This window comes from Mus musculus, chromosome 18 (genome assembly GCF_000001635.26).
Source record: "Mus musculus strain C57BL/6J chromosome 18, GRCm38.p6 C57BL/6J".
Classification (NCBI taxonomy): Eukaryota; Metazoa; Chordata; class Mammalia; order Rodentia; family Muridae; genus Mus; species Mus musculus.
The window spans coordinates 36,733,968-36,758,009 of NC_000084.6; the positions used below are offsets into that span (position 1 = coordinate 36,733,968).

General features: G+C 45.1%; 3 protein-coding genes across 7 annotated transcripts; 2 read left to right on the top strand and 1 right to left on the bottom strand.

Moving 5' to 3' along the window:
* Positions 1-1,051: 1,051 nt before the first annotated feature.
* On the top strand, positions 1,052-8,433 carry Tmco6 (transmembrane and coiled-coil domains 6). Of its 5 annotated transcripts, none has more exons than XM_030250612.1 (12): positions 1,052-1,289; positions 1,421-1,533; positions 3,490-3,605; positions 3,702-3,885; positions 4,034-4,233; positions 4,395-4,480; positions 4,661-4,777; positions 4,986-5,097; positions 5,188-5,374; positions 7,085-7,179; positions 7,695-7,862; positions 8,080-8,433. In XM_030250612.1, the coding sequence occupies exons 7-12, from the start codon at positions 4,692-4,694 to the stop codon at positions 8,194-8,196; spliced, it is 765 nt and encodes a 254-aa protein (XP_030106472.1). In that variant the 5' UTR covers positions 1,052-1,289; positions 1,421-1,533; positions 3,490-3,605; positions 3,702-3,885; positions 4,034-4,233; positions 4,395-4,480; positions 4,661-4,691; the 3' UTR covers positions 8,197-8,433. The 5 variants fall into 5 exon arrangements, with proteins under 5 accessions (XP_030106472.1, XP_030106471.1, XP_006526339.1 ...); XM_030250611.1 differs by having other exon boundaries at positions 1,053-1,289; positions 3,490-3,612; positions 4,107-4,233; XM_006526276.4 differs by having other exon boundaries at positions 1,053-1,289; positions 3,490-3,612; positions 4,129-4,233.
* Ndufa2 (NADH:ubiquinone oxidoreductase subunit A2) lies at positions 8,365-10,620 on the bottom strand. Its single transcript, NM_010885.5, has 3 exons — positions 10,453-10,620; positions 10,214-10,320; positions 8,365-8,691 (listed from the first exon to the last, which is right to left on the bottom strand). Exons 1-3 carry the CDS (start codon positions 10,551-10,553, stop codon positions 8,600-8,602), a joined length of 300 nt encoding a protein of 99 aa, NP_035015.2. The 5' UTR covers positions 10,554-10,620; the 3' UTR covers positions 8,365-8,599.
* Positions 10,621-10,688: 68 nt separating this feature from the next.
* Positions 10,689-23,672, top strand: Ik (IK cytokine). Its single transcript, NM_011879.2, has 20 exons — positions 10,689-10,821; positions 11,644-11,710; positions 13,381-13,473; positions 14,197-14,256; positions 14,584-14,751; positions 14,904-15,018; positions 15,247-15,317; positions 15,424-15,470; positions 17,137-17,300; positions 18,390-18,498; positions 19,295-19,334; positions 19,460-19,685; positions 19,925-19,943; positions 20,586-20,664; positions 21,458-21,538; positions 21,730-21,787; positions 22,581-22,669; positions 22,855-22,963; positions 23,317-23,351; positions 23,440-23,672. The coding sequence occupies exons 1-20, from the start codon at positions 10,806-10,808 to the stop codon at positions 23,465-23,467; spliced, it is 1,674 nt and encodes a 557-aa protein (NP_036009.1). The 5' UTR covers positions 10,689-10,805; the 3' UTR covers positions 23,468-23,672.
* Positions 23,673-24,042: the final 370 nt, after the last annotated feature.

A 24,042-nucleotide genomic window follows, 5' to 3' on the forward strand; every position in this document is an offset into this window, starting at 1 on the left:
CTCAGCTACTTCCTCAGCAACAGTCTCCAGACCTCCCCAGCACCTCCACACCCTGGTAATGGAATGTCCGTAGAGATGGACCCAACAGATTAACATAGAGGTCATCTACCCGGGAATTCCCTAATGTGCTTTAAATCAGGCTTGCAAGCTCACTTGGTTGTCTGCTTTTCTGGGTAATGGGAGACTCCAGCATGCTGGACTTCTGCAGAATAAAACACTCTTTGCGTTTATTTGAGTCTGGGGTATCATTCTTTGGCAAATCATGGGCCCTTACATGCTAAATGGAGCAAAAAGTCAGAGAGAGAAGCCAGGTTGAATCAGTCAGCTTGGTGAGGAGTTTGAGCCAGAACAGCAGAGTTGAATCATCCAACAACTAGAAAGGGGTGGTCTTATTCAGCTGCCAATCTCAGAGGCTGAAAATATTCTAGGCCAAGATTAGATGATACTGAGGCTAGAAGCTTCCAGGACCAGTTAGTAGACAAAGGCAGTGAGCCTTGGAGGTGACAACTAGATCAGACAGATAAAAGTTACTTTTATAGGATTCTTCTACTATGTAGCCCTGGCTGGCCTAGAACTCGGTAAGTGAGCCAGGTAGTCTCAAACTCTGAGGAACCCTGCTTTTGCTTCCTGAGTGTTGGAATTACACGCGTGTGCCACCAAGCCCAGAAAGATTTATTTTTATGGTATGCCTAGTGTGCCTGCATGGCATCACATGCGTGCAGGAACTGAAGTTACAGGTAGGTCGTTGTGAGCTGCCTGAGTGCTGGAAACTGGTCCCAGAATCCTTCCGGAAGAGTAGTACATGCTCTAAAAGCCATCTCTCAATGAAATATTATGCTTCAAGCATTTAGGAAGTGCTCATCAGTCGAAGCCGAGTAATCAGTGAATTAATCAGTGAATTCTTGGAGTGAGCGTGCGCTTGTTGAGTGGATGGTGACAGCGCAGGCCTGGGGAGGTCTCTTTTATGAGCTTGAGTTCTGAGAGACAGCAGAGTCGGCCTACCAACTTCGAAATTCTGGCTTGACCACGCCCTCGCACCATCGCCCGCTCTTGCGTCACCGCCCCGCCCTCACGCAAGCCCCATCCTTCACCCCTGTTGCGGGCAGTAGACTGTTTTTGTTTTTGTTTTTCTGGCCTCCCGGTTTTGTTTAGCGCCTGCGCAGTCCCAACCTTCCTCGGGGCGCGACGTAGCTTTGGCTGCAAGATGTGGAATCGGCGGCAGGGCCGCCTCAGGACGCTGGCGTTTGGGGTGGAGGAGCTGCGGCGCCGCCGGCGGGAGCGGGAGGCAGGTGTGGATAGACGAGGAAGCCAGGGGAAATGCACATGTGGCGGTTGGGAATAGGGAAGAGGCTCCTGGCTCTGAGCCGAGTGTGTGCTCCCGAGCTTCTCATCCTTAACCGAGCCGTTCCTCTGCCCCCAGCCCTGCGGAAGGCGCGGAGGGAGCAGCAGTTAGTCAGCAAGAGGCTGCTGAGGGAAGACGCCCCGGAAGAAGTCGGAGGCCAGAGTGCAGCTGTGCTCCTTGGGGAAGCCGAGGTGAGAGGCTGGTCAACCCACGTCTGAATGCCAGCCACTCTTAACCTCCAGCTATTCGCTGGATCAAGCCGGAAACAGGATGAATTACCCTGTACCACTCATTGCCCCTCATCCTTTTATCAGTTCATCAAGTCATTGCCTATTGTTTTTAAACCTCTTTAAAGAGTTCCCGAGTCTATGGTCCCTCTAGTGTCTCTAGCGTAGGATGCTCCTTACTAGCATCCTTTTAAAAGGGTCTTCATTTGCCACCCCGTTCCTTTTTAAAACACAGAAACCAAAATCCTTCCATCGACCTGCTAAACTATGCATAGTCTAACCTCTTACTTGTCAGTAACGTCAACCCAGCTACTGTCTCAATTTCAGTTCCCGGAACATAGACCAGCTGTCTCGAGGTCTATGTAAAATCTAAAGTTTGTTTTGTTTTCTTAGTGTCTCACAAACTGGCAATCCTCCTGCCTCAGCTCAGGTACTAGAATTGCTAGTATGCACCATCATGTCCCACTCTCCAAACTAGACTTGCCTAGATCCTGACAGGAGGCAGGTGTGGTGTGTCTCACCCGTAGTACCATCACTTAGGGGGTTAAGGCAGAAGGACCCTGAGTTTGAGGCCAATTTGGGCTCCATAGCAAGACCCTCTCTGAAGAAAAAAAGTCCAGATACACTTGCACAATATCTGGAATAAATCTATTCGTTATTTTGTTGTTGTTGTTGTTAATGTTTGTTTTGTTTGACAGGGTCTCTTGTATCCCAGTCTATATTCAAACTCTGTAGCTGAGGGTGACCTTGAACTTTTATCCTCTTCCACATACTAAGTGTTGGTTCACCACCACACTGCCTTCTGGGGTGCTGGGAATCTAGTCCAGGAATTTGACCGAGCCAGGCAAGCCTTTACCACCTGCACTTCATCTCTAGCCCAGACTTACTGAATGAGCAATGAAAGTGTCTATCCATCCAGCAGACATTGCTTATGTCTTAGTAGTGCCTGTGTTAATATATTACTTGACAGAGCAGTTGCTCCTAGGCTATAATGTTTAGTCATTATATGGTTCCTTTATGCCAGGACTTTGAGCATTGGGGCACACAATGGCTGACAAGATGGAGCTCGGAGTGTTCAAAGACCAATGAAGGAAACAGAGTTTTTTGTTTCATTTTGTTTTAATTTTTCAAGATAGGGTTTCTCTGTATAGCCCTGGCTGTCCTGGAACTCAGGCTGTAAACCAGGCTGGCCTCGAACTCAGAAATCCGCCTGCTTCTGCCTCCCAAGTGCTGGGATTAAAGGCGTGTGCCAACACTGCCCGGTGGAAACAGAGTTCTTATCATTTTTATCATAGGAGGAAAATTTGGGCACAAGAAAAACTCATACGTTTGTTGGAGGAAGCCAGAAAGTACTAACTTCCCTGAGGCCATGAAGAGCAGAAATCAGAAAAATAGAGTCTGGAGTATATCACAGACAGAGGCAATAGATGTTCATATTTAAAGATGTTTGTAGGTGTCGCTGGACTGTACTTTGCATGGGAGGACAGGTGAAAGGAGGAGGTTTTGCCAGGTGGAGAGCTTTAATATTATCCTGGAAGTAGCCCTATAAGAAGGTGGAGTAGATAGTCTCATTTCTTCAGTTGCTGAATCAGGTTCAGGTTATTTGGGAGTTGCTGATAGGGCTCCCAGGTTCCCTTGCCTAACAAACTTCCCTGAAAGGTGGTGCTTAGTAGCCATATTAGTTTGTTGGTTTGTCTTTTGAGATAAGGTCTCTCGGTAGCTCCAGCTGCCCTGGAACTTACTGTGTAGACCAGGCTAGCCTCAAACTTGGTTTGTCCCACCATGCCAGGCCATATGGTTACCAATAACAAGTTCTGAATGTGTGTTGATATTGAAGATGCCACAGATGAAGTTGGTAGACAGGATTAGGGTGTGCTTCATGGCAATTACATGTCATCCTTTTCCTGTTCTGGGATCCAGGTCCAGCAGTTCCTTCGGCTCGCCCAACGGGGGACAGATGAAAAGGAGAGGGAGAAGGCTCTGGTCAGCCTTCGTCGAGGCTTGCAGCACCCTGACACACAGCAAACCTTCATCAGGTCGGAGGTGTGAGTGGTTGGCTGGGGCTTTCCAGGGACAAGAGAGTGGAGGGGATAGACCCCAGGCTTAGCAGGGTTCTGGTGTCATTCATGCAGGCTGGAGGGCAGCATGCGGACCCTTGTTGGGATTTTGACCAGCAACCGGGCCTTGTTGCAGCTTGAGGCGGCTCGGTGCCTTCATGAGCTCTCTCATTCTGAGCAGTCTGCAGTGGCTGAGGCCTGCCTGCCAGCGACTTCCTACCTCCTCACCTACCTCTCTGGTCACAGCTCAGATTTCATAGTAAGGCTTGTTCCTTTTAACCTTGCTCCGGGCTTAGAGTTTACATATACCTTTGGGGTCAGCTTGAGCTGGCTGGTACAGGAAAACAAAAACAAAAACAAAAACAACAAAACCATGCACACCCCCATCATCTCCCCTCTCTTGTGAGCTTCGAGGACAGGGACATGCCATCTTCCTTCTCCCATCGCTCGCTGGCTTGGTGAGAGATGAGCCCAGCCCAGCCCTTCTGTTGCCTGCTCTCAGGAGCTGTGTCTGTACACACTGGGGAACCTCATCGTGGAGAGTGAGGCCGTGAGAAAGCAGCTCCTGCCGCAGGGCATTGTCCCAGCCTTTGCTGCCTGCATCCAGGTGAGTGCTTCCTTGGTCTCTCCCTAGCAAGCCTCCCTTAGCTTCTCACACATGCTCCACTGGCTTAGCCAGGTAGCTCCAACCTCTACCCTTTTCAAAGGGTTAAGCCTGGGTCCTTTTGACCCATTTTCCTGTCCGATCTCTACCCCGGCTGTTTCTAGTCCCCCCATGTGGCTGTGCTGGAAGCACTTGGATATGCCTTGTCCCAGCTTCTGCAGGCTAAGGAAGCCCCAGAGAAGATCATTCCGTGAGTAAATGATGCCCAGCTATGGCTGACTATCTCATGGGTGCTTGATCACTTCTGATCTCCACATTTTGACAGCCGTGTTACAGATAATTTGGGGGTTGGATACTTTCTCATTATAAGTGTTTGAGAGGAGCCGTGGTATCTTCCTGGTTCCTGCTCACAGTCTGCTTTCGCTGGCAGCTCTATTCTGGATTCCAGTCTTCCCCAGCAGATGCTATGGTTGATGCAACCAGGCCCGAAGCTGAACCTTGGGGTTGCCATGGAGTTTGCTTGGTGCCTTCACTATATCATCTGCAGGTAATAGGCCAATTGGGAAAAATGTTTTTTCTGGGGCTCCCTACATATGACTTAACTCTTCAGACTGAATTTTGTTTCTGGAATAGCTTTGGTGAGTTTTCATCCCTCTGTGGTGCTTTCTTTTGCTTAGGAAACCCACAGACTGGGTTGTTTCATAGTTTCAAGGTAGGATTGACTTGATAGTGACTGCCTGCTTCCTGTCACCCAGCCAGGTCAACAATGCTGTACTCCTTACCCATGGGGCTCTGCCCACGTTGGCACTGCTGCTTTTGGACTTGGCTGGGACTGTGCAGAGAATGGATGATGTGGGACTAGAGCTGGTAAGGGAAAGGATGTGTGGGACTTGCTTTACACTCTGTGTGTCTCTGCTTTGTCTTTCTCTTTCTATTACACTCAACTTGTCTTTGCAGCTTGCATGCCCCGTGCTTCGGTGTCTAAGCAACCTGTTAACAGAAGTGCCAGCGGAGGTCATGGGACAGCAAATGGAGCTCAGAGACGAGCGACTTGTGGCAGCCTTATTTATCTTTCTCCAGTTCTTCCTTCAGAAACAGCCTGCCTTGCTACCTGAGGGCCTCTGGCTCCTCAACAACCTCACTGGTATCCATTACATTCTGCCTAGGCCTGATCTTTTATCACCATTAAAATATTTATTAAGGCCAAAGGGAGGGTAGATTTGTTAGGAAACAAATACAGATTGAGAGGAAGTCAAGAGAGTAAGGGGGTGGGTGTGTGTGGGGACAATTAAAAAACTACAGGAAGGGTCCACACCTTTCCCTACCCTGTTAGTGAAGGTCTCTCATCTTACAACTATCTTGCAGTGGTGGGTCCTTGGGTCCCTAAAAGGACCCCTTTGAAGGAAGGCCCTCCCTCCATCTACCCATGGCTGTCAGGCAATCTTTTCTTCCCCACTTCCCCAATAAATTGCCTGGGTCTCAGTTCCTTCAGAATGGGATGAAAGCAATCCCAGGGATTCCTACCTCTTCCTCAGGGTTAACCACCCTACACCTCTTCCTGTCTCTCAGCTTTAGCTTGTTCACCAATTATTGCCAAAGATGCTCTGTAAATAAAACTCTATTGAAGCTTCGGTCAGAAGCATCTTCCAGATGAAGTGCACTTCTTGTAGACCCAGTTAGCCAAAGGTCTCCTCTTTTGACCTAGTCATTCTGAAAATGCTGGGGCATGTGGCCACCCTAGGCTTCAAGTTCCTGCAATTAGGAGACAGAAAATGAAGGACGAGCTCCCCCATGTGGACACGCCGTGTCTTGCACACCCGAGAGAGTTCATCTGTAGTACACACACAAATGGGCCCCCATAACTTCTTCTTTTTTTTTTTTTTTTTTAAAAGATTTATTTATTTATTTATTTATTTATTTATTTATTTATTATATGTAAGTACACTGTAGCTGTCTTCAGACACTCCAGAAGAGGGCGTCAGATCTCGTTACGGATGGTTGTGAGCCACCATGTGGTTGCTGGGATTTGAACTTCGGACCTTCGGAAGAGCAGTCGGGTGCTCTTACCCACTGAGCCATCTCACCAGCCCCCCATAACTTCTTAGTATGTGTTCACATGTTGAATACTGGATGCCATGAATATACATGTTACAAACACAAAACCCTTTCTTTCATGGCATGTTTAGCCTCTGGGTGCACTGACCTCAGAGCTTGAAGCTACTAGAGACAGGAAGTGGGAACAGTTGAGCTGGAAGAACCGAGGGCAGGGGACTTCAACAACAGGGCAGAATGCACCCATCTCCCCTTGGGAGGAGTTGCTGTCCCCATCAGTCCTTATCTGAGATCTGGAAATGGTGGTTTCTCAAAGATGTAGTTAAGGAAATATCTGAAGCTTGGTAGTGGTGGCTCATGACGCCTTTAATCCGGGCACTTGGGAGGCAGAGGCAGGTGGATTTCTGAGTTTGGCCAGCCTGGTCTACAGAGTGAGTTCCAAGATAGCCAGGGCTACACAGAGAAACCCTGTCTCGGAAAACCAAAAAAAAAAAAAAAAAAAAAAAAAAAAGGTATCTGATGCTCTTATCCTTCTTGGTCAGGGGCCTCATGGAATGGAGCGTGGGGGCGCAGAGACTCAAGGAAGATGCTAACGTCTGCTTGCACATGCTCCAGGGACATGTTTCTTATCCCTAAAGGCCCATATGCCTCTCATTTGGCGAGTAGGCGTACTTATTTGAGACTGAGCAGGATATGGCCCTTTATAGAGAGGCTAGTTCTTCATGGCCTAGGTTGTAGTGGGTAGGATGGTAGGGTAACAGGTCAGAGCTAAAGGTACTTCATGTGACATTTTCCTTTTCAGCAAACAGTCCTACTTTTTGTACCTCCTTGCTCTCTCTGGATCTGATCGAGCCGCTCTTGCAGTTGTTGCCACTATCAAATGCAGTATGCATGTTGGTATGTACTGGCCTAACATCTGAATTAATGGACTACTGGTCAAAGCAAACAGGAAGAACAGACCTGGGCTTTCTTTTTTTTTTTCCCCGAGGCAGGGTTTTTCTGTGTAGCCCTGGCACTCAGTCTGTAGACCAGGCTGTCCTCAAACTCAGAAATCTACCTGTCTCTGCCTCCCAAGTGCTGAGATTAAAGGCGAGTGCCACCACCGCCCGGCTGAACCGGGCTTTCTTAAGTACCCTTAATTGAGAGCTGGTAAGTGGTGTGGTATGGTTTCAGAGCTAGTACAGTCTAGGTGTAGTCTGACTACTGCTTATGGTCCTTGAGCAAATCAACAAACTACTGGAAGCACCAATCTCTTCCCTTATACATGGGTAGTGGCTCAGAGGTGGTTGTGGGAATGACATGCAGAAGAGCCTGCAGTAGTACTTGGGTACATAGCCTGCCTGCTTTATCCTATTATAAGTATTGGTTTTCATCTTTTGTTGGGGGGGGGGGGCATGTCTTTGTGTCTGCAGGTGCTCACAGTTCTGTGCAATGTCGTAGAGAAGGGTCCAGCTTACTGCCAGCGGTTGTGGCCAGGACCCCTGCTCTCCTGCGTGCTTAACACACTGGCTCTCTCTGACACCGAAGTAGTAGGCCAGAGTTTGGAGCTGCTGCAGCTGCTATTCTTGCATCAGCCAGAGGTGGGTCTGCTTGTTCAGAATCTCTTGTTCAGAAGCCACTGATCCTACCATGGTGCCCTTCTCTTCCAGTCCGTTTCTCTGGGCAAGGCTAGCCTATGTGGGCTGAAGGTCAGAACCTTCATCTTGTCAGGAATGCACCATCTAAGAAGTGGGCTGGCCCATGGGGCTCCGGGATTTGGGCTTTAGGGTTTAAATGTCTGTCCTTCTCTCTCCTCAGGCTGCCCGAGCCTTCCTGCAGCAGTCAGGGCTGCAGGCCCTAGAAAAGCTCCAGGAGGAAACTCAGCTTCAGGAGAGGATACACGCGCTCCAGCAGATAGCTGCTACCCATGGATGACCTGGCTGCTCAATATCACCCTTTACCCCGCGGCGTATTTACCCTAGGGTCTCCTACTTCACTTTAGAAGCTGGTAGCTTTTTGTTATACCTGAGTGTGGTGTTGCACTTGAGATTGTCTTAGTTCATGCTCTTCAGCAACTTGGCTAATGACGTACGACATCACAGCTGGCACCTGGTGGGTTTTTTTTTTTTTTTTTTTTGAGGAGAAATAAAGGAGTATTTTTATATAAAACTACTTTGCCTCAGTGTTGCGCAGTAAGAGGGAGAAGGTAATGAAGAGGACATTCTGAAGGGACACTGTACAGCGTAAGCTTTATAAGGACCCAAAGCACACATTTCCCCACACTGTCTTCAGTCCAGCAGGTTCAGCTGCTCTCGCTCACAGTCCTCAGTGGAGACCTTCAGGCTTTGCCGCTTAGCACATTCTGCATGGCTCTGGTTACCTCATCAGCACTCAGATTGTTCAGAGACACCGTCTTCTCTTGGCCAAAAGCTGAGGAAAGGGGATTCAAATGAATATCCTGCATATCCAAATTATAAAGGCTACACAAAATTATAAAGGGTATTTTTTCGAAGTTGTTAGGATAAGGAAGGAAAGAGGTACGGTTCACTGAACATAGTGGCTCATGGCTACACAGCCAGTTCTGGGCTGGCTATGGTTATATACAATCCTGCCTTTAAAAAAAAAGTGGTTTTGCTGTACTTAGCTTTAAACCCAGTCCCTAGTAGAATTTTGTATGGGAAGAAATGTGTCTGATGCTTTAAGGTCACTGTAGGCATTAACTACTGACCAGGGGTCTAGCTTTCGCTGACTGTTCACTTTTTGGCTGGCTATAGCCCACTTAACATACTGTGTGGTACTATGCACATACAGCACTACACACTAAAGTTACTTCTGTCTGTCCCTCTGTGTGCTTTAAAGTTACTTCTGTCTGTCCTTCTGTGTGCTTTAGTAGAAAACTTGTTTTATTAGTTTAGTCTTGATTACAACAATATTGTAGTAGGATGTGACTCTCCCCACCCACAAAGTCCTTTGTCAGGGTTGAAATGATTAAAATGGTACCATTTAGTTAAAGTATTACCTATTTACTGTTAGTCAGCATATTAACAAAATTTCAGATTTTGGGTATAACTAGGACTAGTGTAATTTAGGAGGCAATGTTATAACTGGTCAGGGAATGCCTCAGTTTGGTACTGATGATCAAACCCAGTGCCTCTCACAAGAAAGGCAATTACCATTTTCTTTGTATCTTTGGAATTTTGAGATAACGTTTCACTAAATTTCCTACTCAGGCATTGAGCACACTATAGCCTCGGACAGGCCTTGAGTTTGTGGTTCGCCTGCTTCTGCTTAAGAGTATCTAAAGCTGGGATTTACAGGCTGGCTCAGGAATGCCTCTTTGAGACAGTAATAGGCAGTTAGGGGCAAGTAACAACCTGAATGATGGGAGCCAACCATAGTATGCTATAAGGAAGGGGCACAAAGTGCAAAAGCTCAATCCTATTCTATTTGAGCTGCGTAACTTTAGGCGCTTTCCATAGTGTTTAGACTCAGCTTTTTAATATTTACAAAAGAAAAGCACCCATTCACAACATCAATAGAGACTAATGAGAATGAGTTAAAGTACCCAGCGTAAGCTGTAAGCATAAAGTGCTCAACGCTGCTAAAATTCTCAGTCCCTGAATTTGTACTGGCTAAGAATTGATTCTGAATGGCCTACGCTGACATGGAGAAGCAAGTCTTTTACATAAAGTACACTCTGAACTGCAAAAATTTCCTGAATCTAGCCTAAGACCCAGTTAGACCATATATATATATATATATATATATATATATATATATATATATGTTGCCATGAATAAAAAGCATCACACAACTAAGTAAATGTGAATTCCTTTATCAGTACGAGTTTTGGTCCTTCAGCCCCGTTTCCCCAGGACGTTGGGAGGCCCCTTCATCTCTCCATCCCGTATTCTGCAACCCGGGCCCCTGACCTCCGGCGACCAGTACTCACCATAGCGGGCCCAAAGCTTGGGCTGCACCTCCGAGCATTCGCGGATCAGAATGGGCAGGTTGGGGTGCGCCTTCTTCAGCTCCACGTACCGTTGCACGATGAAATCCCTGCGGGGGGGGGGGGGGAAGAGAGAGACTGCCGCTAGCGGGCAAAGGTACACAGCCCCCGCCCCTGCCCGGAGGTCAAGGTCATAGCTCCAGCTTCCGAAGCTCACTCGCCTTCCCACGCTTCCGCCTCACCTCACACCCTGGCTGCCTGGGGAACGCTGGCATAAGTGAACGCGAATCTCACGCAACCCCAGCTTTGCGCCGACCGCTCGGCTAGCAGCGGCAGCCGCCATCTTTGTTAGCAAAGGAGCGCCCAATCACGACCTTTCACCCTCAATCGGACCAATAGCGGGCCCTCCAGTCTTCGCCGTCGATTGGATGACGCAGGGAAAGGGGCGGGATAAATCTTAGCCAATGACAGGAGGCATCGTGTGGTGACGCGAAGGAAGACAGGTTTTCGTGGTGCATTGTGGATAAAAGTTTGTCGCCGCTGTCTTGTTAGGGGGACATTTCGCGATTGCGGACGTTGAGAGGCCGCTGCCAAAATGCCAGAACGAGATAGTAAGGCTCGAGTCGACCACTCTTTCCTGCCCGCGGGACTAGAGACGCTAGGCTCGTCGAGTTTGCTGAATTTAAGCAAGGTGTCGTGTGACTGATGGAGCCGCGCGAACCATTGGTCCTTAGGAGAGGCCCAGCTGAGCTGCCCTCAAGTTTCATTTCTTTTGTGGAGGACCGGCGTTTTGAATTTTTTGAGGCAGCTCTACCTCCCTATCCCTTCCTTAGTAAACCATGGCTTGTGCCTCTCTTTTAGGGACGTGGTTTATTTATTTGACGCGGGAGGGGAGGGGCTCGCTAACGCTCTGAGGCAAACCTCAAAGTCCCATATAGTTGCGTAGTGCGTAGTGCTTTAGAAGCGATCTTTTGGGGTTGGGGCCGGAGGGGGAGGAAGGTTGTTGATTCCTCGTTTAAGGAAACCCGGTTTTATAACTTTTTATTTATTTTTTACGAGTGAGCTAGGATCTAGAACGCAGGGGTCTTTCTGTCTCCACTAGTCAAGTGCTGGGTTGACAGGTGCCTGCCGCCACAAACAGCTCTTTTGCTCGTTTCCTTTTGAGATAATCTGAATGTGTAGCACAAACTGGCCTCGAAATCTCGACGGCCTTGCTGCTTCAATCTCCCTGGTGCTGGGATTATAGGTTTGGGTCACCATTCCCAGTTTCTGGTAATAGAGTTTCTTGTAGTCCTCCCAGTTCAGCATTACTGCATAATCACTGCTCCTCTTCTTGCCTACTATGTTGCTCATTTTTATAATCGCTAGTTCTTGTACGGAACTTCACACATTAAACGAGTGATTGATTTAATGTCATTTTTTCCCCCTTTAAGGTGAGCCCTTCTCTAACCCTTTGGCTCCAGATGGCCACGATGTGGATGATCCTCATTCCTTCCACCAGTGAGTGTTTTGTCTTTGGAGGAATGGGTTTAGCAATGAGCAAGAGAGATAGTAGAGAGGGCGAAAGAATTCAGAGTATTTTGTTGGCAAAAATGCTCCAGCAGTTCATAGAAGATGGTTTATTGAAAGGAAAATGCTAACCTCTACAACATGCTAAACTTATTTTTTCCACAGAGAGCTATGTCATGAGTTCATTTACCTTAACAAGATGGTGTAATTATACTTAAATTCTTAAGTTATATAAAATGATTGTTTTGGTGTCAGTTTTTCAGTAAGGTTGTAATTATGGACAAAAAAAAAAAAAAGAAAAGAAAAGAAAAGGAAAAAATTTGGAGCATTAATCTTTATTTCTGTGACTTTTCAGTGAATTATTACAAGAAAAGTTATGGCCAGGAAGAGTCTAGTGTTTGTGTTGCTTTATTACATATTTAGGAATTTTCCCTGGTAAAAATTAAACATTGGAAATGAGAGTGAAATTATCTTTTGTAACTTCACAATTTCAATCCCATTTATATTTATTATTACTTTGAGTGTGTGGGTAGGTGCACATCTGGAGATGAGAGGATAACCTTGGGGTTAGGGCTCCATCTTCCACCTTGCTATGAGATAGGGTTTCTTTTGTTCGCTGCTGGCAGCCAGGTTGGTAGGCCTGCAGCTTCTGATGATTCTCCTGTTTCTGCTTCCCATCTCCTGAGAAGGGTGGTGCTCGGATTACAGACACTTGTACTGCTGTGCCCAGCTCTTCCCTCAGATCTGGAGACCTGAACTTGGACTGTTAGGCTTGTACAACAAGCACTTTTCCCACTTAGCTCTCTCCCCAGCCCTCTCTTTTGGAGATAGAGGCCACTTTGTCATCCTCCTCCCTCGAGTCTCCCAAGTGCGGAGGTTGCAGGCTCATACAGAACTACTATACCTTGTTTCTTTTAAAATTGTTATTTATTTCTTTGAGAAAGGATTTAATCTGATCATCCTCCTGTCTCAGCCTCTCAAGTGCTGGGATTATATGCATGTACTCCTACACTCCAACCTAAGAATCGCTCTCTCTTTCTCTCTGTCTCTCCGCCCCCCATCCCCGCCCTCTGGTAATGCTGTGAGGATTGAGTCTAGGGCCTTATAGCCTTACCCTTTAAGGTATAGTCCAGGCTTGCTTCAGATTAGCGATCCTCCTGCCTCATTGTTTTTATCTTTTGTCACTATATGTGCCACAGTGACCAAGTCTCATTCTTGACTAAACCTTCCCCTTTGTTGTGTGCCTTGTTTTAGAAAAGGATTAAGCCCCACCCCCACCTCCCCAATCACAGCATTCCTAAAACTATATGAGAGTAGCGTGCTCCAAAGTTTCACTCACATTTGATTCAGTGAAACTTCTGAGTGGGAGGTGGTGGCACATACTTTTAATCCCAGTATCTGGGAGGCAGAGGCAGGCGGATCTCTGAGATTGAGGACAGCTTAATCTTTATAGTTAAGTTCTAGGATGGCCAGGACTATGCAGAGAAACCCTGTCTTAAAAAACAAAACAAAACAAAACAAAACAAAAGCAAGAACTTTCAGCAGTTAACAGTAATGTGTTGAAATTGGCATTTCTGTTGTTTCAGTAAAGTTAATCCATGTATTTTACAGGCTTCTTTCCTATTGGCTACTAATTTTAATTTTTTTGCAATTTCTTACAGATCAAAACTTACCAATGAAGACTTCAGGAAACTTCTTATGACCCCAAGAGCTGCACCTACTTCTGCGCCACCTTCTAAGTCACGTCACCATGAGTAAGTCTTCTTTTATTCATGTCTGTCCATTTCTGTGGAACCGGAGTTTGGTGGACTCTCAAAAGCCAGAGCTCTTTTAAAGCCTCTGCTTCCGATTTTTTTTCTATAAAGACTGAAGTTTCAGTGATGACTGGGATGCTCTGGGTTCTTATTATTCCTTCATGAGTATTAGTAATAGAGTCATTGCTTGTACAAATGGACAGATTTCTGGGCCTGTTATTATTACTGTATAGTCTACAACGGGTTTTTTTGATTGGTGTCTAATGTTAATGTCAATTAAATATTTATGATACTTTTGAAAACTTGAGTGATACAGGTATTGATAATATTATGACTGCCTGATCAGCACTGGTTTTTGTATTTTGTTATTTTTGTTTTCTCTCTCTCTTATTTAAGAATAGTCTGACTAAATAACCATGGCTGGCTAGCTAGCCTTGTCACTGTGTAGACAAGGTTGGCCTTGTGCTCACAGAGACCTACTGAGTGCTGAGCGCAAAGGTGTGTGCTGTCACAACTGGCTGTTCTGCTCTTTTCTTTTCTTTTCTTTTCTTTTCTTTTCTTTTCTTTTGAGACATTGTCTAGACTTGACTGGACTTTACCATGTAGTTCAGGCTGGCCTTGAATTTATCCTGTTATCTCAGCCTCTGATGTGTTCTCAATGCCTTGTGAGTTTTAAGGGCTGGGGCATAATTTTCCTATGAGTGAGTTTCTTGTATCTTTTAGGATGCCAAGGGAGTACAATGAGGATGAAGACCCAGCTGCACGAAGGAGGAAAAAGAAAAGGTAAAGGGATAGTGGAGGAGATTGCTTTGTAAGGGAGCACAGTTTGTGGGCAAAGGAGTAGAGGAGTTGTCTAGTAACAGACGGGGGGTTTCCTACCGTGCAGGTACATCTCTGAGAGGGCATGTGGTAGTAGTCAAAAAGAAAATCTGCGTTAGAGGAAACTGAATTTCTGAGGTTGATGACAATCAAGAGTTGACTGGCAGTTCTATCAGGACATACATAGTTTTCACCACAGAGAGCTACTTAAAGGTATAGGGAAAAAGGAACATTTGTGTTGGCCTTGATATAGGAGTTGGTAAGCTGTACATTTCCTTTCTCTGGTCACAGTTATTATGCCAAGCTTCGCCAGCAAGAAATTGAGAGAGAGAGAGAACTCGCAGAGAAATACCGGGACCGTGCCAAGGAACGGAGAGATGGTGTGAACAAAGACTATGAGGAAACTGAGCTGATAAGTACCACAGCCAACTACAGGGCTGTGGGCCCCACTGCTGAGGCGTGAGTAAAGGGGGATCCTAAGGCCTGTTTTCACCCTATCAGAGACACAGTCACACTATATGTTTTTTAACCTACTCTGCAGCACACTGACATTTCAGAAGGAATTTGTCATTCATAAAGGACTCTTTTAACATGGCTGTTTCATTATTCAGGGACAAATCAGCAGCAGAGAAGAGAAGACAGTTGATTCAGGAGTCCAAATTCTTGGGTGGTGATATGGAACACACCCATTTGGTGAAAGGTTTGGATTTTGCGTTGCTTCAAAAGGTGAGTTCTATTTGAAGATGTGGAGAGAAATACTAGTGTTCATGTTTGGACATTTGTAAAGTGAAGGACACATGATTGTCCAGACCATTAGTTTGGCGGAAGAATTATAGGTGCCCTGTCTGTAGAACTTGTGACTGAATTCCTTGGGGAAGTCTTCTCTTGTCTGTCACCCTAGTGTGGTTAAGGGCCCGGATCCTTCCTTCCTTTTACACTTGTGTACTTGGTCAGGTGCGCGCTGAGATTGCCAGCAAAGAGAAGGAGGAAGAGGAACTCATGGAAAAGCCCCAAAAGGAAACCAAGTGAGTCAGCAGGAGAGGGCTTGACAGTGGAAGTGAGCACTTACAGTGGACATTTTCTGTTCTTTATACTGCCCCACCCCCCAATATTTTCTTCTTCTATTTTTAGGAAAGATGAGGATCCTGAGAACAAAATTGAATTTAAAACACGCCTTGGTGAGTAGTGTAGTCTCTATAGTAGTGATTGCATTTTATGTGGATTATAAGGAAGTTTATTGGTTTTTTTTTTTTCCTCCTGACAGGGGTTCTCTGTGTAGCCCTGGCTGTCCTGGAACTCAATTTGTAGTTCTGGCCTCAAACCCACAGAGATCTGTTTCCTTCTGCCTCCCAAGTGTTGGGATTAAACATGGGCCATCACCACCTGGCATGAAAGTCTATGTCTGGGTCCATTTTCAGTGGACCCAGACATAGACTTAATTATTTTTCATATCATTTATGTCTCTTCAGTTAGACAGGAGCCTTTCCATGTCTTTTCTATGTGTGTATCAGAGAAGGGTGGATAGGTGGGAAGTGATGATGCATCCTTGTAGACTTAGAGCTCACACGGCTGAAGTGGGAAGATGGCCAGTTGAAGGCCAGCATTGGGTAATTAGCAAGTCCCTGCTTTGAAAAACTCAAAATAACTGATAGCATAGTGATGCATACCTATAGTCCCAGCATTTGGGAAGATGGTCTTGACTAAGAGTAGGGCAAGCCTGGGCTGCATCATGAGACTCCCATCTCAAAGACAGTAAGTGAAAGAGTAAACAAATAAAGCCAATTAATTTTTTAAAAGCTGAACATAAATAACAAAATAACAAAAATATAGAGAAGGTAGCATGGATGACTAGAGAGATAATTCAGTTGGTAAAGTGTATCTTTTTACAAGCTCAAGCAGGAAGACCTGAAGTGATACCTAGAACCCATATATAAAAGCTGGGTGTGGTGGTGCTCTTATAATTTCAATGCTGGGGGCTTAGAGACAGGTGGATTCCTTGGTCTTGCTGACTAGCCTGCTTAGTCAACTTGGTGAACTCCCGACCAATAAGAGGATGGTGTTTAAGGGCTGACACTGCAAATGACTGTTGGCTTTCACGTGTACACACATGAAAAGAATGTAGCATGATTAGAGATTAAAGAATGTGGAGAGACCTGGATTTGATTCCTTCTGATGAAATCCCACTAGGTGTGTACTTTGCTCACTTTTCTTGTATATAAAGTTAGCTTAACGTGTACCTGTGTGATTGTTTAGAAATAAAGAGAAGTGAAATGCATAAAAGTGTATATAATGAGCTTGCAATGAAGTGTTTTTCTGTTGTCATTAATAAAATCTTAAACCAGCTTAGTGGAGCTGGTGCATGAGGCAGATGGATCTCTCTGAGTTCGAGGCCAGCATGGTCTGCAGAGTGGGTTCCAGGATGGCCAGGGCTACACAGAGATTCACCTGCCTCTGCCTCCTGAGTGCTGGGATTAAAGGTTTGTGTCACTACTCCTGGGTTAGCTTTATATTCTTTGTTTGTTTGCTTGTTTGTTTTGAGAAGGGTTATCTTTTTGTAGCCCTAGCTAATCTGGAAATAGCTCTATAGACCAGGCTGGCCTTGAACCCACAGAGATCCACCTGCCTCTGCCTCCCAAGGAATTGGAATTAAAGGCATTAACCACCACTGTGTGGCAGCTTTAGTATTTTAGCCAGTAAAAAGTAATAATGCTTATCTGACAGCATAGGGTTTTTTGAAGATGTACTGTGGTAGAGCAGCTGATGCTTAGCACAGAGTAGGTGATAAATGACTACTGTAACAATGGAAGTTACACTGGCTGTTTGAATATCTTTTTCTTTATATAGGCCGGAATGTGTATCGGATGCTTTTCAAGAGTAAATCATATGAGCGAAATGAGCTGTTCTTACCAGGACGTATGGCCTATGTAGTAGACCTGGATGATGAGTACGCAGACACAGATATCCCCACCACTCTCATACGCAGCAAAGCTGATTGCCCCACTATGGAGGTGAGTAACCAAGTTCTGAGAGCCCGTCATAGAATCTTCAAATCTGCCTGGCCCTTGTCCTGTTCCTTATCTACTGTATCCTCATGTTCTGTTTTATTTTTATTTTTAAAAATCCCCTCAGTCTCAGTTGAATGCAATGTTCTTGTCTAAACCACACTTTCTTACTGGAGCTATTAAAAGACGATTTTTCCCATTTCTAGTTCAGTGTGGTTTTTTGTTGTTTGGTTGGTTTGATTTTTCAAGTTAAGGTTTCTCTGTATACCCTTGGCTGTCCTGGAAGTCACTCTGTTGACAAAGCTGGCCTCAAAACTCAGCTCTTTCTCTGCCTTCCTGAGTGCTGGGATCAAAATGTACAACACCAACAACCAGCCAGTGTATTGTTTTTATTGAAATGTAATTCCCATGCTATATAATCTACCCTTTTAGTGTCCACAGCAAATAGTTTTATCACATTCACTAGATTGTATAGCCACTTCCGTTCTACTAGTGTATTCCTCAAAAGAAACCTTGTGCTCTTTGGTTTTTCCAGACAGGGTTTCTCTGTGTAGCCCTGGCTGTCCTGGAATCTCACTCTGTAGACCAGGCTGGCCTCGAACTCAGAAATCCACCTGCCTCTGCCTCCAGAGAGCTGGGATTAAAGGCATGCACTACCACGCCTGGCTTGAACCTTGTACTCTTTTAACACCATTATCTGAATCTCTCTCTACTTTCCATTAATAGATTTTACACATGACTAAGGTGATATTTTATAAATGCAAATTTTTGTTTTACCACTGTGTAGAAGTTTTCTGTGGTTTTTTTGTTCTTAGGGTTCAGAGTAAACAGGCCCTGCAACAGCTGGATGCTAGCCTTTTTTCAGCATGTTCTTTAAATTTCCTTGGTTTCTTGAATGTTTATATTAACTTTTGATCCAGGGCCTTTTTTCATACCATTTCATCTGTTTGGAGTGTCTCTTCATTAAACCTTCTTGCGAGTCCTCTACCTAGCTAACAACTGTATATAACTTGTCCTTGAATTTAAGTAAATGGATAGTAAGACAGTGAGATTCCTGCTAAGAGGGATATTATTCTTGCTTCTTGGGTTTTCCAGGCCCAGACTACACTGACTACAAATGACATTGTTATTAGCAAGCTCACCCAGATTTTGTCATACCTGAGGCAGGGGACCCGAAACAAGAAGCTCAAGAAGAAGGATAAAGGTACCTTATGGGAAGGGAAGGGAACTTTACTCTTGGAGGGTCATTTGGTGGTGAAGACAGTCTCTTGAAGCCTCTGTCTTGTAGACATTGGATGGCTTCTAGATAGTGGAGGAAAGGATGAAATGGAGCATTGGGGTAGAAGTATGTCTAAATTCTGTTTGCCCCAGTCAGAACTCACTGGTTGGGTTTGAAGCATCAAGGAGAGTGGGAAGGTTTTGTGTATTTTAAACAGCAGAGGGTTAAAAGGCTGAGGCTGCTGAAGAGGCTCAGTAGTAAAAAGCATCCAGGCTCGATTCCCAACCCTCTCAGGGATGCTCACAACCATCCAGTTCCAGTTCCAGGGGATCCAGAGCTCTCTTTGCCTCTGAGTGTACCAGGTACATATGTGGTGCACAGACATACAAATAGGCAAAAAAGTCATACACATAAAAACTGTTATTTTGTTAGTGGTGATTTGTGTTTTAGACTGGGTCTCTTTATGTAGTCCTGACTGCCCTGGAATTCAATATATAGACCAGGCTGGCCACAGAGATCTGCCTGCTTCTGTGTCATGCCTCATTTTTAAAAAAATTAATTACTTAATTGCAGAAGGCATGCCTCATTTTTAAAAAAATTAATTACTTAATTGCAGAATGTAGCATGTTTTTTTTATTCACTTAATCCCAGTTGCGGCTTCCCGCTCCTTCTCTCCTCCCATCCCACCCTTACAAATCCCCCCTCCTCACTTTTTTTTTTAAATATAGAACATTTGTTTAAAAATTAAGAAAGCACTGAGAGATGGCTCTTTACAATGCAGGAAAACTGGAAGAGAAGAAACCTCCTGAGGCTGACATGAAGTATGTATTCCAGCCCCATGCATCTGTGAACAAGATATTTGTGTGTCTTGTCTTTGGTCCTCTTGGAGAAATGGCCAGCATGGGTATGTATGATTTTAACAATTAGTGGAACCTGGTTTTCCCAGCATTTTTGAAGACATTGGGGATTACGTTCCTTCTACAACCAAGACACCTCGGGACAAGGAACGTGAGAGATACCGGGAACGTGAACGTGATCGGGAACGGGACAGAGACAGGGAGCGAGACAGGGAGCGAGACCGTGAGAGGGAGAGAGAGCGAGACCGGGAACGGGAACGAGAGGAGGAAAAGAAAAGGCACAGCTACTTTGAGAAGCCAAAAGTGGATGATGAGGTGAGATGTGGGCTCTGACACCAGGCTGTGAAAACTGACAAATACCTTTCTAGCTAGGCACAGGACCCATTTCCTCCTTAGTAGCTTGGTAGTTTTACAGTAATAACTGGCCAGCTAAATGAGGTGGGAACCAACTTGGAAATGGGGCAGAAGTGGATTAGGGAATCAATTCAGATTTGAGGAAAGATGAATGGAAATTCCTCATAATGATACTGACTTCAGTTTTGTTTTCTTTTCAGCCCATGGATGTTGACAAAGGTGGGTTGTGTCTACAGTGTCTTGCATTTCACCAACAGTCTGCTCGCCTTGCAGAACCCTGCTGCTCTCTACTGATGAAGGCAGCATTTGGGGGACTGCCTGGTTTGGGACTCTCATAAGGATGATGTCTTAATTTATGGGCTAGGCAGGGCACATCTGCTGTTACATCTAAGTTCTTCAGTTCTGAAGTTTTGAGGTGAAGCTGAGCTTGAGTATGGAGTGGTCTAGTTACCCTAGTAACCAGAGTTGCTAATTAGTTGGAGTTTTGGTTAAGGTCTAGATAGATAAAAGGAATCCATTACTTTACAAGTATGGTTGTACTCACCTGTAATCTCAGCATTCTGGAGGCTAAGGTAAGATCAGAAGTTCAAGGCCAGCCTAAACTCCATAGTCCTCGGTCAGCCTGGGCTACATGGTAAGACTGCCTCAAATGCAAACAAAAGTTAAAAACAAAACCCCTAGAACTAACACATTTATTTGATTTCTGGAATTAAACTCAGGTTGTTGGGCTTGCTATTGGGTTATTGCATGCTAGCTATCTTGTGAGTCCCATAAGAACATTTCTAAGGCTGGAATCAGGTTAGTAGGAGGAAGTTGTAAAAACATGAGTTCAAGTCTAAGCAGAGTTGTCTCTTCTTCCAGGACCTGGATCTGCAAAAGAGTTGATCAAGTCCATCAATGAAAAATTCGCTGGGTCTGCTGGCTGGGAAGGCACTGAATCATATCCTGTATTTACATTTCTTTCTGGGTTTTAATTATTTTTCCTTATTTATATTGAGACAGTATGTTAGTCAGGGTTTGTATTTCTGCACAAACATCATGACCAAGAAGCAAGTTGGGGAGGAAAGGGTTTATTCAGCTTACACTTCCATACTGCTGTTCATCACCAGAGGAAGTCAGGACTGGAACTCACACAGGACAGGAAGCAGGAGCTGATGCAGAGGCCATGGAGGGATGTTCTTTACTGGCTTGCTTCCCCTGATTTGCTCAGCTTCTATCTTATAGAACCCAGGACTATCAGCGAAAGATGGCACCACCCACAATGGGCTTTCCCCCCTTGATCACTAATTGAGAAAATGCCTCACAGCTGGATCTCATGGAGCCATTTCATCAAGGGAGGCTCCTTTCTCTGTGATAACTCCAGCTTGTGTCAAGTTGACACAAAACCAACCAGTATAGACAGCATCTCTCTCTCTGTGGCTTAGGCTGGCCTGTAACTTGAGATCCTCCTGCACCTGTCTTTTGAGTGCTGAGACATGCAATCTTATTTATGCCTGGCTGTTTCTGGATTGTAGAGAGCCATTTTCTTTTCATCTACCTCCAGTTGTTTCTCTGTTCCTGTCTTTGCTCTCTTTTATGCTGTGTTTTGGCTAGAATGAAGTGGTATTTATCAACCAGAGAACCAGTTCAGGCTTACAGCTGGCTTCTGAAATGTTCATGTTGAAGCCTCTAGCCTCTGGTCCCTCTTGCCTGAATCTTCTGTCAGTGATGGAATTTTCTTTAACATAGCATAAGTTGAAGAAGCCAGAAGATAAGAAGCAGCTGGGCGATTTCTTTGGCATGTCCAACAGTTACGCAGAATGCTATCCAGCCACGTAAGTGAGACCCTAGTTAAGGGAGGTTGGGATGACCGGCTGATGAGATGTAAATTTGAGCTGTTGGGAGCTAAGGGTACTTTCTACTAGGGTGGATTCTATTTAGTTCTGGGATGTTTATCAGGTGGGCTTCTGAATTAATTAAAGTAATATGGATTGAAAGCATCTTTTTAACTGTTCTTTCTCTTTAGGATGGATGACATGGCTGTAGATAGTGATGAAGAGGTAGATTATAGCAAAATGGACCAGGTATGAAGTTAAAAGAATGTTTATGGATGTTGGGGACCTTTGATTAGCAATTAAAAAAAAACATTTTATATTTAGTTATGTGCCATTCATGACCATGAGGTCAGAGAACAACTTGTAGGAGACACTTCTCTCCTGTAGTGATTGCTTAGAAACACGGTTTTGTGTTTTTGTGACAGACTCTTGTAGCCCAGGCTGGACATATAGCTGAGGAGGACTTAAAACTCTCGATCCCCTTGCCTCTACCTCTCTGTTCCTGGGATTTTAGATGACAGGTGTGCACTGCCATGCCCAAATAAAAGAAAGCTTATTTACTTTTCCCTGCTGGGGATTGGACCCAGGAACCTTAGCATCTCGGCTAGTAATGTACTGCTGAGTACATCCCAGACTCGGAGAAACTTCTTGTTTTCTGATGTCCTGTGGATCAGACCAAGGGCTTAACATTTGCTGAGCGGGTGCTTTATTGCTGAGCCACATACCCAAGAACATGGTTTAATCTTGGAGCCTTGTTTAATTTTACCTCTGCCATTTGCTTTTGTGGCCTTGCCATGTTCCCTCCCTGTTTACAAATGTCTTTGTTTCCATATCAGAAAAATAGAAATGTAATTCTCACTTTAGAATTTTTGTTAGAATTAAGGTATATGTTTGGTGTTCAGAGAAATGTGTGTGTTTTAAGTACATAGGAAATAGTAGGGAAAGATTTATTACTCGTGGATATTATCTGGAATTGTGGGTGTCTGGTTTTATTTCAGAGAAAATTCCTTTTCCACTGATTGCTCTATGTGCTGTATTACAGGGTAACAAGAAGGGTCCCTTAGGCCGCTGGGACTTCGATACTCAGGAGGAATACAGCGAGTACATGAACAACAAGGAGGCTCTGCCCAAGTGAGTACACATGGGCAGAGAGTGAGGATGTGGAGTTTTGGAGGACAGCCCATATTGGGTTAAGCGGTACACTGTAGTGTAGCTGCAATGGTCCAGATAGGTCCTTTGCCCACAGAGCCCTTTAAGAAAACCTTCCTACTGCTATGAGACCTCTAATGTTTTCTTCCCACAATGGCCCTTTTTAGGGCTGCATTCCAGTATGGCATCAAGATGTCTGAAGGACGGAAAACCAGACGATTCAAAGAAACCAATGATAAGGCAGAGCTTGATCGACAGTGGAAGAAAATAAGTGCAGTTAGTAGACTCTTTCTTTCCTTTTTTCTTTCTTTTTTGTTGTTGTTTTGTTTTTTCGAGATGGTTTCTGTGTGTAGTCTTGGCTGTCCTGGAACTCACTCTGTAGATCAAGCTGTCCTTGAACTCAGGAATCTGCCTGCCTCTGCCTCCTGAGTATTTGGATTAAAGGCGTGCGTCACCACCGGCATAGTGGACTCTTTCTTAGGTGGGAGGGTTTCAGTTGAGAAGAGACATTGACAGATCCAGGAATAGGTGGTGGAGCAGTCATGGAAACTGAGAGAGGTCATCTTTGAGCTTTAGGTGGACTTAGATCACTAACAGCATGCGTATAAACTACTGCTGTCCTTTTACAGATCATTGAGAAGAGGAAGAGGATGGAAGCAGATGGGTAAGCGGCATCCCTCTTTGTCTTTGGGCCTGGTGAGAACTGTTCAGGATACTGATCCTATGCTGATCTACTTCTCTTTTGATTTCAGGGTCGAAGTGAAAAGACCAAAGTACTAATCTCTAGTTCCAGCTGTCACCACGTGGCTGTTCTTAGTTGCTTGCTTCTACAATTCCTCAGACGGTTGCAAACTGTTGTTGTTTGTGAAAGTTTATAAATGTTTATTGTATAACTCTTTATAGATCTGTGTCCCACATGCTAAGATTAATGGCAATGCAACACCATGTCCAGCATGTTCCATTAAATGTAGTTAAACCTGCTGTCTTTTCTGTGTTGGGCATTCCTTCTTAAGGGTCCCATGAAGTTCCGGAGTTCCAGAAGTTGTATTGAATGTTAGGTCTCATCTGAGGTGCCTATCAGCATATCAGAGCTGACGTTGGCTGCCAGTTCTCCCAACATACCTCAGTCCCTACCTGTTCCAGGATCCTCCTGGTGTCATACCCTACCGTTTACCTTTACCCTCAACTCCTGGGCTTCCCTTTCTTTCAGCTTCTCTGATTCTTATATAACCCATCCATTTTGGTTACAACTCTTTTTGGCCACTTGGCAGCTGAACCAGGTAACTCCCTCCCTCCTGTCACCTCCTTACATGGCCTGGGTTAGGATCTTGTTCATTTCACCCTTCCAAATGCCT

Coding starts and splice junctions, on each gene's coding strand:
- Tmco6 (NM_028036.3), top strand. CDS start 1,205: ATGTGGAATCGGCGGCAGGGCCGCCTCAGGACGCTGGCGTTTGGGGTG. Junction 4,234..4,394: donor CCTTTGCTGCCTGCATCCAG/GTGAGTGCTTCC, acceptor GGCTGTTTCTAG/TCCCCCCATGTGGCTGTGCT. Junction 7,863..8,079: donor TATTCTTGCATCAGCCAGAG/GTGGGTCTGCTT, acceptor CTCTCTCCTCAG/GCTGCCCGAGCCTTCCTGCA.
- Ndufa2 (NM_010885.5), bottom strand. CDS start 10,553: ATGGCGGCTGCCGCTGCTAGCCGAGCGGTCGGCGCAAAGCTGGGGTTG. Junction 10,321..10,452: donor CCAGGCAGCCAGGGTGTGAG/GTGAGGCGGAAG, acceptor CCCCCCCCGCAG/GGATTTCATCGTGCAACGGT. Junction 8,692..10,213: donor CAAGCTTTGGGCCCGCTATG/GTGAGTACTGGT, acceptor CCCTTTCCTCAG/CTTTTGGCCAAGAGAAGACG.
- Ik (NM_011879.2), top strand. Junction 14,257..14,583: donor CGAAGGAGGAAAAAGAAAAG/GTAAAGGGATAG, acceptor CTCTGGTCACAG/TTATTATGCCAAGCTTCGCC. Junction 22,964..23,316: donor AGTGGAAGAAAATAAGTGCA/GTTAGTAGACTC, acceptor GTCCTTTTACAG/ATCATTGAGAAGAGGAAGAG.